Here is a 17,794-nt window from a genome sequence, read left to right on the forward strand (position 1 = left end):
GAGCTGCATCAAACCAGTCAAATGACTGAAGACAAAAAAAATACAGAATGTTAATGTCCAAAATTGTCCTCCATCTATCTTTGATTGAAAACTCTACATTTTTAGAAATATCTTGGGATATGATTAATTTTAAAAATATTGTTTATTGATTAGAAGTAAATATTAAAGCTATTAATTACTAAAATACTTTACTATATAGATTTGGGAATTTAATTAAATTTTCTGATAATACTTTATCTAAGGTTAAGGTTGCACACTTGGTAAATAAATATAATTTTTTTATTGATAATCGTTCCAACTTAAATATTTAATCAAAAAGTATTTTATTTATATGAAGATAAATATTATTCATATCTTATTCTAATTTATAAGTAAACAGCAAATTTTTGTGTCTTTTCTCTTAACTTGAGTAGAAAGTACATTAATTTTTTGGAAAAAATATATTAAATGAGTGAATATAAATGAGTGAAAATATATTAAAACAATGGGACTGCTGAATAATATTAAACTATTTTTCTTTGAAACATTTATTGTGTATTGTATGCATGCTTGAAAAATATTATTAATGTCTCGTTAAGGTATGTAAGTTAAATATTTAAATTTTAATGAAAATATATTATTTCACAATTTTGAAACAGTACGAAATGTTATGAAAAAAAATCTCTAAGAAACATTAATATCGCATAGAAAATTACAAAAAAAAAGTATTTGTTTTTCATTTTTAAAAAAATTTACGTAATTATAATAAATGTATTGTTAAATTACAATGATTAAATTAATAAGGTCTGAAGTTCATTCATACTTAAAAATCAATTGTATTTTTTTTTAAATTTAATCTTTACTTTAAATTTCAAGTGAACTTAATATGATATAATTGTTTTACAAGATGTAAAAAATGTGAAATTTACAATTAGCAGAAAAAAATATTTGAATTATGTTCCTTGATACTATAACATTAATTAGTATTAATTATATACTAATATAACACTAAGGCTAAAAAATTTAAAATAAAATATGGATTTTATTTATTAATATGAATAAGTAGTGGTCTTTAAGAAAAAAATTCATTTAATGTTGAATATTATCGCGTGTTAACGGCTCGATCAGGATACTGAGAAACTATAATTAAAGATGTTTATATAAATACAATTTGTTAGTTTAAGAATATATAAAATAAGACAAATGAGTAATAATAATAATAATACAATAGTACTACCACAATAATAATAATAATCAATAAATTATCTACAAAATAGAATTTCAAGGAAAGATAGAATTTTTTTAAGGTAGTTAAATCATAAAAATCATAATACAGTCCAATTGACTAAAGACATTGACTGCTAATATTAACACCTAATATTGTATTAATAACCACATAAGATTAAACCATTCTAAGGTTCATACAATTCCATACACTGCAAATATCTTTCCTGTTTACAATAGAACTATCCTAACAATTTAGGAATGAATTTAGTACTTTATCACTTTCACTTATTGTCTACCAATAACTCACCGAATAACTTCCTGCATTCCATCACTGTCCACACTGGAATGCTTGTGACGTCATTTCAATCGCGTCGAACACAATCTGCAGCACTACGCTCATACTCGCTTCATACTGACTTTTCCCTGGTCCGGGCAGTGTTATATACCCTGACCTGCAAAACCGCCAGATTCGTTAGCTGTTGAAGCATGAGAATTATCGTCCGTGCCTTTACACTTTTCCACAGATTCCTACTGGTCCGGTATCCCTTCTCATCGAACAAAAGCTGTTAGAGATGTCCCATTAACAGTTTATAAAGAACGATTTTTAAAATGACCTGTTAGTCTGAGAAAAGGATCTCTTCTAGTAACCTTCTGGATTCCTTCATAAATGGAATGAGTAATGGATTCCTTCCATTTATGAAGGAATCCATTACTCATGTCCGTCATGAGTTGATTTGTCAGATGTTTTGTATCTCATATAATCTCCATGTTATATATGGAAATTAAAATGAAAGTTTATTGTAAACTTTCTAATAAAGCAAAAATATTATCAAATAAAAAATGTGTTTTTAAAAAAATATATTTCGTTAGCTCATTTATTGGCGCCCCCCTTTAGAATTACAATTCTAAGAAGATTATTTATATAAAACTTTTTTTTTTAAATTTAAAATACGTATGTATAGGCCTACAACAAAAAGATGACTGTTTATAAAAAATACACAGAGAAGAAGAAATCTATATATATATATAAAAAGAAAAATAGACAAATGGCAGAAAAAAATTCCTAAAGATCATTAGTTAAGACTGTCTGTAAAGAAAGGATACGTACATTTTTAACTCGTAAGTTTTCCAATCTTTTTTAATGTTCACATGAAAAGAGTTTAATTGTTAAAACAATGTCTAGCGTAATTCATTAAGCTATAATGATTTATTGCTTAAGTATACGTACACTTTTTAGTAATAAATACTTTTATTTAGATGCTACATTAAAAAAAAGTAATAAATTTCCAACTAGATAAAAAGATGTAATTAAATTGGATGGGACATAAAAATATAACAATTTTTCTGTTTAATATTAATTTAAATGGATTAAATCAATTTGACTTACATTAATAATTTCTTAAAGGTAACTTCAGAAATTAAGTTACCTTTACATTATACATTACCTTTACTACTATTACAAATAAGTTATATATATTTTTTTATCGTACATCTTATATAATTAGCGAAGAAATTGGATCGTCTTTCATAATATTTTTTTTTAAAGTTCTTTATTGATATATGATTTTTTTAAAAGATAAATTCAACATGGATAAATGCAATTCGAATAATCGTTTTTTTCATTTTTCTTTTTATTAGTAAAATCTATTAAATTCTTCGTTTTTACGGTTATGGTAGAATAAATATATTTTAAAAAAAAAATCAAAAGATAAATTTTATGATTGTTTTATCGAAAGGATAAAAACGTTTTGTCGACTTTTCAAAGAAAAGTACGGTATTATTTTCGGACGAAAATCTCCAAAATTACTATATCAATTTCATTGAAATTTAGTTATGCTATAGTAATGTATCTGAAGTTGTGCATGTGAAAATTTGAAGAAGGTTGGTTGAGTCGATATTGAGTTACGTTAAATTTAAGATCGTTAAAAGTGGAGGTTATGTTGACTGCTAGGGATGATTTTTCATATGCGCTTATGTAGTGAGTTACAGTGGTGAGTAAATTCTTGCGCAAAACTGGGAAAGACTTTTTTTTAATTAATTTTTAAAAAAATAATTACATTTTTGATTAAATATCAATGTTTATATATTGCATATTAATTGCTGATGTTTGTTACTTTACATAGGATGACAGGTTTTTAATCTATAAAACCATTAGTCGACAATAAAATTACTATTATTATTATAACACAGAATGTGTATATATGCTGTCTATAAAAAACCATTTATTCATTCTATACACTACCGGTATTTAAATGTTAAATAGACTGAAATTTTAATTACGTTAAAATATTATCATTATTATTCATGTTACATGCATTCTATTTTCCTTAAATTATTCATTTAATTAAATTCTATTTCAGTTGTCTTTAGAAATGATGAAAGATTTGATGTAACAGTAATATTAATTAATCTACATAAATATATATATTATTCGCTTATTACTATATATATATATATATATATATATAGTCGCGTGTTCGTGGCTCGATCAGGATATTGAGAGATTGACAATTGAAAATGTTTATATAATATTACAATTTATTTGTTAAAGAACATAAGTAATACAAGACAAATCAATAATAATGACGATAGGAGTAGTAATAATAAGCGACAATAATAAACAGCTTACAATAATAATAATTAGAATAATAACAATAATAAATAAACAAATAATGATCGTAGTAATCACAACCACAACAACAGAATAATAATAGTAAACAATGGTTACATACAAAATAGAATTTAAAGTAATCGTCAGGATTTATTCTCAGGTAGATAAATTATGAAAACCAGAATTCAGTCGACAAAAGACATTAGCATGACCGCGGGTCTTAATACTTTTAACCACACTAGTCTTCTGTTAACAACAATATTACAATTGTTAGACAAGTATAAAGTTCTTTCGCGACAAATACCTTAGCTTTTCATAAATAAAACAAACCTAACAGTTTATGAATGAAGTTTAGTACATTATCTCTTTTACTTATAGTCTAACAGTAACTCACCGAACCATTTCTTGTTTTCGTTTACTGTCCACTCTGGAATTACTTGTGACGTCACCTTAATCCCGTCCAACGTAAACAAGAAATTCACTCCTTCACTGACCTCTTTGCAAAATACTCTTGCTGACTGACATCTCGCAGAACTCACATCTCTCGCACCTGACATCATAACGTCTCGCTTAGACTCGCACAATTAATTTCAACTGGTCTTTCCCGGAGTATTTATATTTCTATCTTCTTTACTTGCCGGACCAGACCCCAGTTGAACGTGAGAACAATCGACCGAGCCTTTTCGTTCCCATGTATTCCTAACGTGGATCCGGTAACTCTTCTCACGGAAAACAAATCTGTTTAGGTGTGTATCAGTGAGCAGCATTACTAAAGACGATTGTTAAAGGGATCTGTTTCCTTTTATTAAAAAGGTTTCTTTTAGCCCCTTTCTGGATTCCTCCCATTATTATATTTTCTACTACTTTTTTCTTAATTGGTAGAAATTCGTTACTCAGATCCGCTATACCGGTCTTGTTACAATATATAGATATATATTTACTTCATTATATATATATATATATATATATATATTATGAAGTAAAATATGTTTTATTTGTATGGTAGTGTTGTATGCAAAGTTGAAAAAAATTCATCCTTTACCGATTTGTATTCCTTTTTTTTATTTTATTTTATTCGAATATTAACCAAGAATATTTATGAAACTTACAAAATTATTAATTAAATCTTAATTACTGGTATTTATGAATAGATTAAAACTAATAGAAGAGATCTAGTAGTTCATAGTGAATTAGGTAGGAAGTATCAGTAATAAACTAGTAAGTATGTAGTAGGAAAAATAATACGATTTCCTTAGTAACGGCTTGAATTAACGTCACTTCCTTCCACCCAAAAAAAAAAAATATATATATAGGCTGCCTCAAATTAATTAGATTTAGCATTAAATGAAATGAAAGTATTTATCGGCCTTCTTCCCTGTTAATCTATATATTTTTAATAAAAGAAACATCTTGTGAGATTTGTTTTACTTTACTATTGAACGATGTTTAAGATGCGGTGTTGACGCTGAGCTCCTGCCTCCTACCTAGAACCCTACTTAACGCTGAAGGTCAGCCGACTATTTAGTTGTTTGTTAGACTTGTTACCTTTGACAACACTGATAGCAAGTTACTGTGACAGTATTATTGTGCCTTGATCAACTGTGTAGTAGATACGTATCACTTTGACAGTTCTATTTATTATCTTGTGGACATTTTTCTGCCGTAAAAATACTTTAGTTATAAGTTAAAGTTATGTAGTCTAGATAAAATATAAAACATTACAGTTGTCACTATTTATCAAAAATAAAAGTCACTTACTATCTTATTCTATTAAATTAGATAAACAAAACAGTATTTGCCACATGTCCCTTTACTTTAACTAATTTTCTTTAAAGCTAATTATAAAATTACTTATTTTTAATGCCCGTAACTTTGATTTTTCTTCCGAACCTCTATCCTTATAATCAAGTCCATTAAAATAATACGTATTTTTTTAACAATAATTCTCCAAATGAGTTTTTGTCAAGACTGTATTTAAGAAAGCACTACATACTGTCGCGTGTTTGCGGTTCGATAAGGATATTGAGAGACTAACAAACGTACTAAATTCTTACAAATACAATTTATTACCTTAAATATATATATATATAAACGAAATAAATAATATTAATAATGATTATACGTATTATAACACAAAATAGTAATTCAGATAAAAAGGCAAGATCTATTTAATGGCAGTTAAATTAATAAATACCAAAATGCAGTCCAATTTAATAAAACAATTTATAATGACCGCTAGAAACTAATATTTTATTAAAAGCAAGATAACCACAGAAAATTCTAATGTTCATACCATTCACTTTCCACAAGTATTATTACTTTCACTGTTTATAAAAGAACTACCCGACACTACACTTTATGAATGAATATAATCTGTCACTTTACTGTTTACCAATAACTCACCGAACAACTTCTTGTGTTCACCCACTGGGATATTCGGGATGTAATCTTTACTCGCCGTTATCACGAATGCGCCAAACACGGCCTTGCAGAACTTCCGCTAGTCCCTGGTAGTATTTATATCCCCTGGTCTATAGAACCAGTACCGGACTCGTCTTTTTAATTGTTGATGTGTAATAATTTTCATTGACCGCGCCTTCATGTTTTTCTATTAGTTCTTATTTAGGACCGGCAACCCTTCTGGTCGAAGAATAGCTTTTGGAGGTGCCATTGTCTGTATTAAAAAATATAAATTGTTAAACGAACCCGTTATTCTAAGAATAGAATCCCTTTAAGTTTCTTCTAGATTTTTTTTCATTATTATTTTCTGTTTCTTTTTTTGATGGAAGAAATCCATTACCCTGGTCCATTATACTGGTCCTGTTACAATATCTTAAAATAGCTCACAATTCCTATCAATTGATTCTTTCACATATTATTTTTAAAAAAAATTTAAACATCTTAGAAGTGATTTTCTGTATATCTTAATAGTTGATCAATATGTAAATCATTTGAAGTATAAGAGAAGCCAGTTTAAGTTGCTTTTCCTGAGAGTAATAATTTTCATATATGGTTAGTTACTCCCTGGAGTGAACAGGGTTAAGGTATTGTTTGCATTATATTTAATTGAGGTTTGTCATGTTGATATACAATAAGTTGATTTGATTTATTAATATTAAATAAGGCTATTAGAAAATATTTTACTTTTTACTTCCTCAATGTTCATAACATTATAGAAATAATTTGTCTGTGAATTTCTTCGAATATTCCTCAAACTTTCTACGATATGGTAATAAAGAGAATTAACCATTTAGTAGCCGAAAAGTTTAAGGTTAATGAAATTTTTTTATAAAATAACGTTCGGAGAGTAAATAAATATTTGTTGAAGAAATATAACATTAAAAAATTCGGTTTATACTTGACTTGTTCATAAATCGGTAGGTTATAAAAGTTATATGTTTTTTTAATCAATTAGATTATACTAAATTTGTGAATGTCCTGTTGTTGACGTAACTGATTTTAAATGACGCTAATATTAGAAGACTATAACATCGGAGTAGACTTTTTAATAGACGAATAAAATTAGCATTAGCATAACAATTGTAAATTAATCTTTACACACAACATTTTCCTTGTTATTTTATGGAAAACTTTTCCATTTTTTTTTTAATCCGTAAATAGAATATTATTTATAATAAGCTTAGTTATATATTTAAATTCTGTTTTTTTATTCGATTGTAAATCGAATATTTATATTTTCTAAAATGAATTTATAGATTTATGTCGGTTGATGAACTATTCCTGTCGAGGAAAATTGATATGTTTTTTCTTTATTACGGTATTAATGGCTTTCTATTCATTGACATTGAAAGCTAGTTATGATATATCTTTTCAAAAATTTTTATTTATAAATCTGTCACTAATATTACTGTGAAATTTATCAATCGTCCAATGAAGTTTAATCAAAAAAGTCATACGAACCCGCCCTTCGAACACACTAATGTAAAAGATCTATAAATAAAAATGAATTACTTTTACTACTAACCATTTCCTGATTTTAAATGTAATTCTTATAATATAATCAAACTGACGAAAGTACATATTTTTACCAATACAACTTTCTTTTTATATTTAATTCTTTAATAAGACTTCAGTAATTACTTATACTATTACTATAGTAATTTACCTCAGTTACTACTGGTTTTGTAAGTGTATGTCCATCCTAAATTAATAGAAAAATCAATAGAGTAAAAAATACTATCAGTTATTTCTCAGCTGTTCTTCTATCCAGGAACGGGATTAGATCGTCAAAAATACGTCTCCCCTCTGATGTTTCTTCCCTCAATATTTCTAAAGAAATGAAAGTTTCTTCCTATAATAATAACAACAACAACAAAGTGTTGGGAATATCCTTTAACACATGCCCTCCCAATATTATTGTTGGTTGTTTATGTTTGTATTATTACATGAACGAAGAATAACTTATAAATTTCACAAAATTGCGGTGCATTGCCCTATATTTCGTTGTACAATAATACGTAATACGGGTAACAATAATAGTGCATTAAAAGGTTAGTTATTTCTAGTTGTATCGCTTTTAAACATTCAAATGATTACAGTTAAATATTTAACAATATAATTACCTTTATTTTGATAATTACCTTTAGTAGCCTTATTATATTAATTTAGTGACTAATATTAGTTAGAAAGTTATTTACAGTTAGTCTAACGCTTTAAAATTCTAATTTTTTCTTTTTAGACAATTTCTTAATTTTATTTCACCGTAATTTTCGGTTAAATTATATTAATATGGCTAAAATATAATTGCGCACAATTGAAAATGATTTTATTCGGCCGATTTTATCACACTTTATTAGAATAACATCATACTAAAGTAAATTCCGATCTCCGTGGCGGAATGATATCGTTTCGGCTTTTAACCGGGGGTACCGAGTTCGAATCAAGGTCAAGAATTTCTGTAGTGAATTAATTCATCAAGCAAAAAACATTTAGTTTATTTGATGGCTGTCGTTTATGTTATGTTTACATTACTGTAGTAGTGTTTTAAACTACGGTTATTGTTGATCTATTTGACTACCCTTACTAAACTAATCCTTACACTTCCCAGCTTATCCGTTTTGTAGGCGGGACTTACTGCCCAGCCCATTTTACCGTTATCCAATCATTTTCTTGCAATGCTGTCACTTCTAATTTTTGCTTTGTTCCGAAGCTCAGAATTATAATTATTATTCTCTTTTAAACTGAATCCTCAAATAGATTTTTTGTTTTCTTAATTTGCATTTTAAATAATTGTTATTTACCACATTTCGATAATAAATATGGTTAAAGGCTTATGATTCTGCGATCATTATTTCGTAAAATAATTACATTTGAATATCATTAAATTCTGGTGCTGAACGTAAACCTTTACATACTCCAATGAATTACACATAGAAGTAGGTCGCTAATTTTATTTAATTTCTCTCACTATTGATAATATAACACATAAAGTATTAATTAATTTATTAGTAATTAAAATTACTTTAGGTAATGGATTTGAATACTAGATCGTAGATACCGGTGTTCTGTGGTGGTTGGGTTTCAATTAACCACACGTGTTAAGAATGGTTGGCCTGAGTTAGTTCAAGATTACACATTTAACGGTATTACCCTGATAAGTTGCTTATGACTTTAATTGTTGATGCGATATAAATATAAGTATTAAAAAAAATTCTTTAATAGCTCAAAAAATAATAATAGTCATTTTAAAATTAACTATTACGACGGAAGAGTAAAACTTATATTTGCATAATATTGCAATAATATTTATTTATTTTTTAATTGCAGTCGTTATTATATATTATCTTTTTTAGAACGGTAAACAATATAATCTGCGGTCAATTTTTTATTTCTTTTTATTAATTTTTCATTTCAATGTCGTTTTTTTAAAGCACAGTAGAATTTATAGGTCATTACTTTTCAAGTTAATTACTTAAACATAATTTTTAAAATAATTGATGGTTTAATTACAATGCTTCTAGACAATTAGTCAACATAATTTATAAGTTTTATTATACACCAATGAATAAGCTCATAATAAATAAACAAGAGACCGTCTTTCATATTTTATACATATGGGTTCCAATCTCGATCAGATAGGCATTTTTTGACAGGATCAAAGTTAATTTTTTATTTTAAAACAGAAAGGAATAAATAGCTGTAATTGAGTGTAGACCTCTAGTTACCGGCAGAAGAATATTTATATGTATATATTGAAAACACCAAATATTAGTTTAAAAAAAATTCCTGATTCGGAAACTATATCAACAAATATTTTTATAATATTAAAAATTCATTGGAATTTTCTGAAATTGAATTCACCGCGTATCATTAGTAAATATTCCGATCCATACTAAAAACAGCGACCAATAAAAAATATTTAGCTAAAATCATTATAATATGATGAAAGTGTTTATGATAATATGATCCTTAAAAATGGTGATTTGTTTTTTAATGAGATATTTTAATTATAATATGTAAGTAATTTCTGTAAAAGTAAAAACAAATACAAGAATAATTAAAAACATAAAATTCTAGAACCGAATTATCATTGTTTAATAATTGTGGGACTCCTTCAGAAGTTAAAATGGATTTCAAAGCTATAAAAATTACCAGATATTTAGCGACTATGAATATAATATTAAGTATGAGCTAAGTTCATGAGTATTTAAAATAAATATTTACTAAATATGAATCATGAATTATATTTAGTAAATTAAAAGATATAATATTTCAGTACGTATTTGTTGATAAATATGCCAGAAGGGAAAAAAATAGTCATTTATTTCTAAAAAAAAAAATATATATAATATTATTATTTTCCGCTTTTACAGCTGTTTAAATAACTATTTTTCGTAACAAAGCATAATATTCGTAATTTGGTTTAGAGACTGAAAAAGATTCCTTCCTACGCTTACTTGCAGTATTGAATAAACAACTGACCGATTTCTTTTTTAAGAAACTTCTTTCTTGTTTAAAATAAAATTTAAAGACTTTCTTTTAAAAATCAAATAATCTTCTGTTAATAAGTCTTTAAATAATACTAATTAAAATAAAATCTGCAATTTAGTAGATTTGTAAAAAGTATTTCACTTACCTAAATGAAAGTTGTACGAGGTGATGCAGATACTCAAACAGGTTTTGTTAAAATCTATAAATGTTCAATATGTGCTCCTCTGGTGACACGGCACACATCAACACGAAAGTCCAGCTCTTGCCAAAAACGTTCTAACATGTCATTTTCGATAGAGTTGATTGCATTGATTATGCGATCCTTTAGCTCAGCGATATCGTGCGGCATTGGTGGTATTGGTGGGCAACACCTTGTCTTTCACGTAACTCCAGAGAAAGAAATCACATGGCGTGAGGTCTGGTGATCTTGGTGGCCACAGCATAATGTGTTGGTCTTCTTCAGACGCACGTCCTATCCAGCGCCGAGGTAATGTTGTGTTCAGGTACTGTCGAACCTCGTTATGAAAACGGGCAGAACAACCATTTTGCTGGAAAATGAAGTCGTTGAGTAGCTGTGGCATAAACCATAATTGTAACATATCCAGGTATATCATGCCGGTTGCTGTCGTTTCCATAAAAAAGAACGGCCTCACGAGAGATCGCACAAAAAACGTTTACTTTCGGAGAATCCCGAATGTGTTCCACATAAGCGTGTGGGTTTTCAGCTCCCCAAACTCGCACGTTACGACGGTTTACATTGCCGCTAATATCGAAAGTAGCTTCATCGCTGAAAATTATCTTGTTTAGAAAACCTTCATCTAACAACATCTTTTCCTGTAACTGTAAACAAAAATCGATCCTACGTGTTTTATCTCCATCAGAAAGACGCTGGATTAATTGAAGATGGTACGGTTTGCATAATAAACGTTTACGGAGAACTCTCCACACTGTTGTTTTCGGAATTCCTAATTCTGTGCCTGCAGCCGCAGTCGATTTGGACGGGCTGCGAATGAAACTTGCACGCACACGTTCGACATTGACTTCTGAAGTTGATGGACCACCAGTTGATTACCGCTTGCACAGGCAACCAGTTTCACTGAATTGTTTATACCGTGCAAGAATTGAATTGTCACTTGGTAGCTCCTTATGAAATTTCAACCGAAACGCACGTTGCACAGAAATTACTGACTTTGACAAATGAAATTGTAACACACAAAACGACTTCTCGCTTCCCGTAGCAGCCATTTTCTCTACTGTCGACGCCTAGCGAGAAAATGGTTTACTAACTGCCTAGTATATGTGAAAAAAACTATTTGAAGTATTCTTTCGTACAGTACTTGTTTTATTCTTAGGAGTGAAATAGTTTTTTGTTTATGAATTTTCGAAACTCCGAAGAACATTATGAAACGCCCGGTATGTGGACGCGACCGACTGCACGTGCCTCCTCCTAGTGGTGTTTGTCGAGTAACGCTAAGAACCGGACGAAATACATTTTTACCCGTACTTTATTACCAGTTATAAGTAATACTTTTAAGATGGAGGCCGACTGTTTTGAAACCCACATTCTTAAATCACTCAAAGTTTCGAGTCCTGTACAGACCAAACTGTTGCTCTGAAGAAATTACAATACACTGGTAATTTTTATTTATTAATAATATTATTCTCACGAGCATGAGTTTAATGCACACAACGACAAGGTACAAGGGGCAGATCCTCTGGCTAGACGAGAAGGGCGAGCGTAGAGGGAGCCATGACTGGATAAATAACTCCTGACCACGATGGGAAACGCAAGTGACCATATAGCGCAGGTGAAACCGCGACGGGGGCGTTAATATATATAACGAGGTTTATATATATATATATATATATATATATATATATAAACCTCGTTATGTATAAACCTATACATATAGGTTTAATATTTTAATCATTAAAATAGAAAACGTTATTTATTGTTTAATGCAAAAATTGCAATTTTTGGGGGGAACTAATAATTGCTTTTGATTGATAATTTTGTAAAAAAAATTTTAATATTTAAAAAAAATTATATATGTAATAATATTTCTTATTAGTACAATATAAATTCAGATAACTACGTATTTCTCATACTTTTTATGAGTTAAAAATAAACTTACAATTTTATATTTGGTCTCTATAAAAGCTAAGAATTTGTCATTTGTAATAGTGGAAACTTACGTGAAACAAACATATTTGTGTTACACGTTTATTTATTAAAATATCATTTAGGTTTTTTCTTGTAATCGGTATAATTTATTATTCTGCAGTTTTTAAAATCTATAAATGATGTTTTATTAATCTTTTTGTAGTTGTTTAGTACTTAGTGTAGCTTTTTGCTGTGTATATGTGTAGGTGAAGATAAAATAACTTCCACATGCATAGAAGCTGATCAAAATGTGGATCAGGGATGAAGTACATTTATTTGAGATTGTCGCCGATGATAAGGTCATAATGTAATATACATATAAGTTTGATTTATTGGTTTGTTGATTCAATATATTTAATGGTTTCAAGTTTTTGTTTGACTTTACTAATAGTTTTTATTTTACTAATATTAGTTTTTTTCAAAAAATCTTATTTTTAAAGGCAAACCCACATTGACAAAGAATTTTTTTTAATATGGATCACTCTTATATCAATTTTGCTATTTACGTAATTTTTAGTTTGCAATTTTCCTGGAATTAACTAATTTAACTTCGGTTAAATGAAATAAGAGGAAGTTTGTTGCATGTCATAATTATTATTATTAAGGCTAATACGAGTAATAATCTTGTGTTGTAGAAATTATTAATTTTGTTTTTTGTTTTATTATACATCACGTCTAAAAATTATTAAGCCTATAAAATAGCATGTAAATTATACTAATATACTATTTTTTCCTCTTAAGTTTTGTAATTTTTATTTTTATTATTAACAGTGAAAGTTTTTGTAATGCTTCATTTTTGTATGGATTGACGTCATAGCGTTATTATTAACATTAAAAAATTGTTTTAAAAACTTTAAAAAATCCTAAGGTTAAGGCAAGAAAATTATTCTAATTATAGTTTTTCCATTTTACCAAACACATGCGCGCGCTCTCTCTCTCTCTCTCACTCACACACACACACGTCGTATAATTTACTCCTTGAACTTATGTATTTTAACTTCAAAATTTTTCAATCATATTTTTTATGAAAATTGTCAAATTTTGTTTTTTTTCTAGAACTAGATTATTTTATCAATATAAAACAAGACTTATAAAATGTTTAATATTTCTATTAGCATGTAATTGTTAGTTTACAGTAAGTTAGAAAAAGAAAAAACATTTTTTATTCAATCGTCATCAATAAAAGGAGGTTCTTAATTTGATCTGTATCTCTCTTTTGTATGAATGTTCAAAAATTAAACCGAATGCTAACAAAATACGGCAAGTTTTAATAACTTTACAATTTTTATACGTAAAAAACTCCAGAGTGCCCTCCGTGCAAGACGCCTCTAAGACTGTTATTATCAAGTTTAGTGGGAAGTCCTTCGTCAACCTCCTGAGGGCAGTTACGCAGGAGGTTCCCGATAAAGAGGCGAAAGATATCCGTCCATAAGGAAGGGCAGGAACGACGAAGTACACATCCGCATCAAAAACGCAGGCAATGCTGCCGAGACGATAAAGAAACAGGTTGCGGGAACTGAAATGATCTTCAGAGGGAAGGCCGATAAGGATCTCTTCTACGTGAAGGACTTAGATGCCGAGGCCACGTTCTGAGGTGTGAAAGAAGTCCTCTTGCATGCACTTGGGGACAAAAACTCGATATCGGTTATATCCCTCAGGCCGGCTTTTGTCTATACCCGGAAAACGACTGCGGCGCTGCCTGTGGATGCTGTTCGTAAGCTCCACTTTATGAGCAGGATCCAAATCGGGTTTGTCAGTTGCAGTGTCACCAGAGAGGAGGAAGAAGCCAAGTGTTGTAAATGCTGAGATACGGGCCATCTTGCCTCTAAATGCAAGGGCCCTGACTGCTCGGAACTTTGTTTCAACTGTGACAAGGCCGGTCACAAAAGGTCTGAGAGCAAAGCAGCACAATTATGCGCAGCCTGCGAAGCTGTCAGTCACAAGATTGGTAGTAAAGAGCGCCATAAAAATAGGAAATGAACGGATCGTGGTACGCGGTGTACATAATGCTGGTTAATGTCATCCGAACCAAGTTGGCGGAAGATGTCCAGGGATAAATAACTATTCTGAGTCTCCCTTGGGACAGTAAGATGGGCCCGGCGTCCCATGTTGTTGAGGGAGAGTGGTTTTAATGGGTAGACCCGCAAGGGAGAGTTCCACACTACTACGGGATATGACCCCACAAGGTTTTCCCTCCTCCAAAAAAAAAACGTAGAAAAATTAAATTTAACCAATCTTTCTACCTCAAGATTTATTTTTTCGGTATAATACCGATACTCTCCCAAAATCCACACGAAAGGTATAATTATAACATTTTTAATGGAAAGAGTTGGTTGTGATATTATATTAAAGAATATTAAAAAACAAAAAGTTTTAGTTTACAAAAACATCAGGCTACGACAACCATAACCAAAATTTGCGGTCATTAATTTTTTTTACAGCTAATTTAAAAAGTGGCTTACAGCAAACCCAAGTATTGATCAAACGAATAGAGATTTTTTGAGGTAGAGCATTTTCTAAATTTATTTTTTCCTGTTTAATGGATGAAAAGTTATTTAAGGTTTTCCAGCTTTATGGAGACTCTACATATATCCCATACATAGGCAAGGTTTACGCTATATAAATTTCTTATTAAAAATAAATGAATTATAGCAAGTATATTTAGCTGTTTTTTTTTTTTATTTTAATTTTAATAACGCTTTCATTATTCTTATTCTATTTCTTCGTTAATTATTTATCAAAATTCAATTCATTATTATAACTATTTGACGGAAATATAATAAAATAATAAAAGAGATAACAGTAGATAAAGAATGTTTACAATATTAGAATAAACATTTTAAATTAAAATATATATTTCTTTAACCTTGAAAAAATTAAAATCTTTATTAGTTTATCACATTTAAGGTATTTTCATTATTTTGCAGAAGAGACACGGACGTAGGAGATTAGATGTTTGTATTATTCGATGCCAGACTTTTGTCTTTGTTCTGTATACAATTTTTACACGTTTTATTAGATTAACTGAGAAAACCGTGCAAAATTGTATTTGTCTATTCGTTTTAGCGTCCATTATTGCAAGAATTATTCGTTAGTTGAAAGAAACCATCTTTTTTTTTTAAAGTTACATACTTTTCTAAAACCATTTCCCTCTTTCAAATAACTCGATATTCACACTGTTTTCCTACTTTAAGCGTTGTTTTATTTTTGGGTAGGATTAAAAAATTCGTAAAAAAGCATTCTGTTTTTTCCCCACTGTTACAATTTTGAAATGTACTAAATTTTTTTTCCACTATTTATTCTTTCTTTATTTTTCCTGTTTAGCCTCCGTTCAGATAATGCTTCAGAGGATGAATGAGGATCATATATGTATGAATGTAAATGAAGTGAAGTCTTGTACAGTCTCAGTTCGACCATTCCTGAGATGTGTGGTTAATTGAAACCCAACCACCAAAAAACACCGGTATCCACACGATCTAGTAATCAAATCCGTGTAAAAATAACTGACTTTACTAGGAATTGAACGCTGGAACTCTCGACTACTACCAAATCAGCTGATTTGGGAAGACGCGTTCACCGCTAGCCCAACCCGGTGGGTTAAACTATTTATTCTACATCAGTAAACTTGGTACTAGATATTAGGGTAAATTCCAAAGAATTATTCGAATCAACCAATTTATAATTATATTAATTATAGGGTTTAGTTAAACTAGATATGACATTCTGATCCTCGAATTATCACGTTTTGATTCTCAACAAGAATTTTAACAATTTTTCAATTTATCATTTTAGATTTTTTTTAATACATGTCTGAAATAACAATAAGTAAAAATACATATATTTTTTTATAATATAGTTTACAGATTTAAAAAATTATATTTCTGCTCACCTAAAAAATAAAAACGGATATTAAATAAAATTTTTATTTTTTTTTTTTAAATAAGAATTTTTATCAATAAAATTGTTGTTCCCCTATTGGGTAAAGATTACATACACAACAAAAACATTGTTAACATAACAGAAAGGGATGCATTAATTTGTTGTTATACGTTGTGCTGATGTTTCTTATGACTGTCATGATGCAAAATTGGTACTAGAGTTTCTTTCTCTGAGAATAATGATGTTCATTATTTAGCCAAATCCCTGCGATGAAAGAACGTGCTACTTACATGTGTAACATGTGTTATTTTTTGAATTTTTTTTCATATTTTTCTAATGAAAAATATAAACATATAGCTTATCATTTTTTTATTGAAATGAAATCTTTTGATTTTGAATATCATTGTATATAGTCACTCTTGTCTCTTTCTGTTGAAAATTATTCTTTTTATTAATTGTGTTTTTAAAACTCCATATCTACGCATTACACAATACAAATCATTTATATATATATATATATATATATATATATACATAACATATATATATATATATATATATATATATATATATTGTATATAACAATAATTATAAACAAAAAACAAATACATAACAAACACATAAACAAAATCACATAGACAAATCAAATAAACAGGGTATATATATATATATATATATATATATATATATATATATATATATATATATATATATATATATATATATATATGATTATTGGCTTAGTTTATTTATATAATTGTATGTACAAGGTTCTGAGTTGGAATCCCGGTAAGGCTCGGCATTTTTCCTCGTGCTTCAGAACTCATTTGTAATTAAGAAGGTATAATTGGGCGTATGTTATTGGTTTAGGAGAAAATAAATAACTATATTTTAATAATATGTATCCTAATAAAACATTAATAGCTTTTTAAACTGAGAGAGGGTAATTAACTTTTTAATTATTTATATTATTAATTAAATTT

The 17,794-nt window shown here is 28.7% G+C and overlaps 1 protein-coding gene across 2 annotated transcripts in view; it reads left to right on the plus strand.

Annotated features, from left to right (window-relative positions):
- The window catches only part of LOC142329597 (proton-coupled amino acid transporter-like protein acs), a 95,511-nt gene that overhangs the window by 11,656 nt on the left and 66,061 nt on the right, over window positions 1–17,794 (plus strand). Inside the window, exon 2 of one of the 2 annotated variants that reach the window (XM_075374309.1) lies at window positions 13,139–13,231. The exons of the other annotated variant lie outside the window; for it this stretch is intronic. Coding sequence (XP_075230424.1) covers window positions 13,181–13,231 — 51 coding nt within the window. The 5' untranslated portion in view covers window positions 13,139–13,180. The remainder of the gene's footprint in view (window positions 1–13,138; window positions 13,232–17,794) is intronic. 2 annotated transcript variants of the gene reach the window in all.

This window comes from Lycorma delicatula, chromosome 8 (genome assembly GCF_047948215.1).
Source record: "Lycorma delicatula isolate Av1 chromosome 8, ASM4794821v1, whole genome shotgun sequence".
NCBI lineage: Eukaryota > Metazoa > Arthropoda > Insecta > Hemiptera > Fulgoridae > Lycorma > Lycorma delicatula.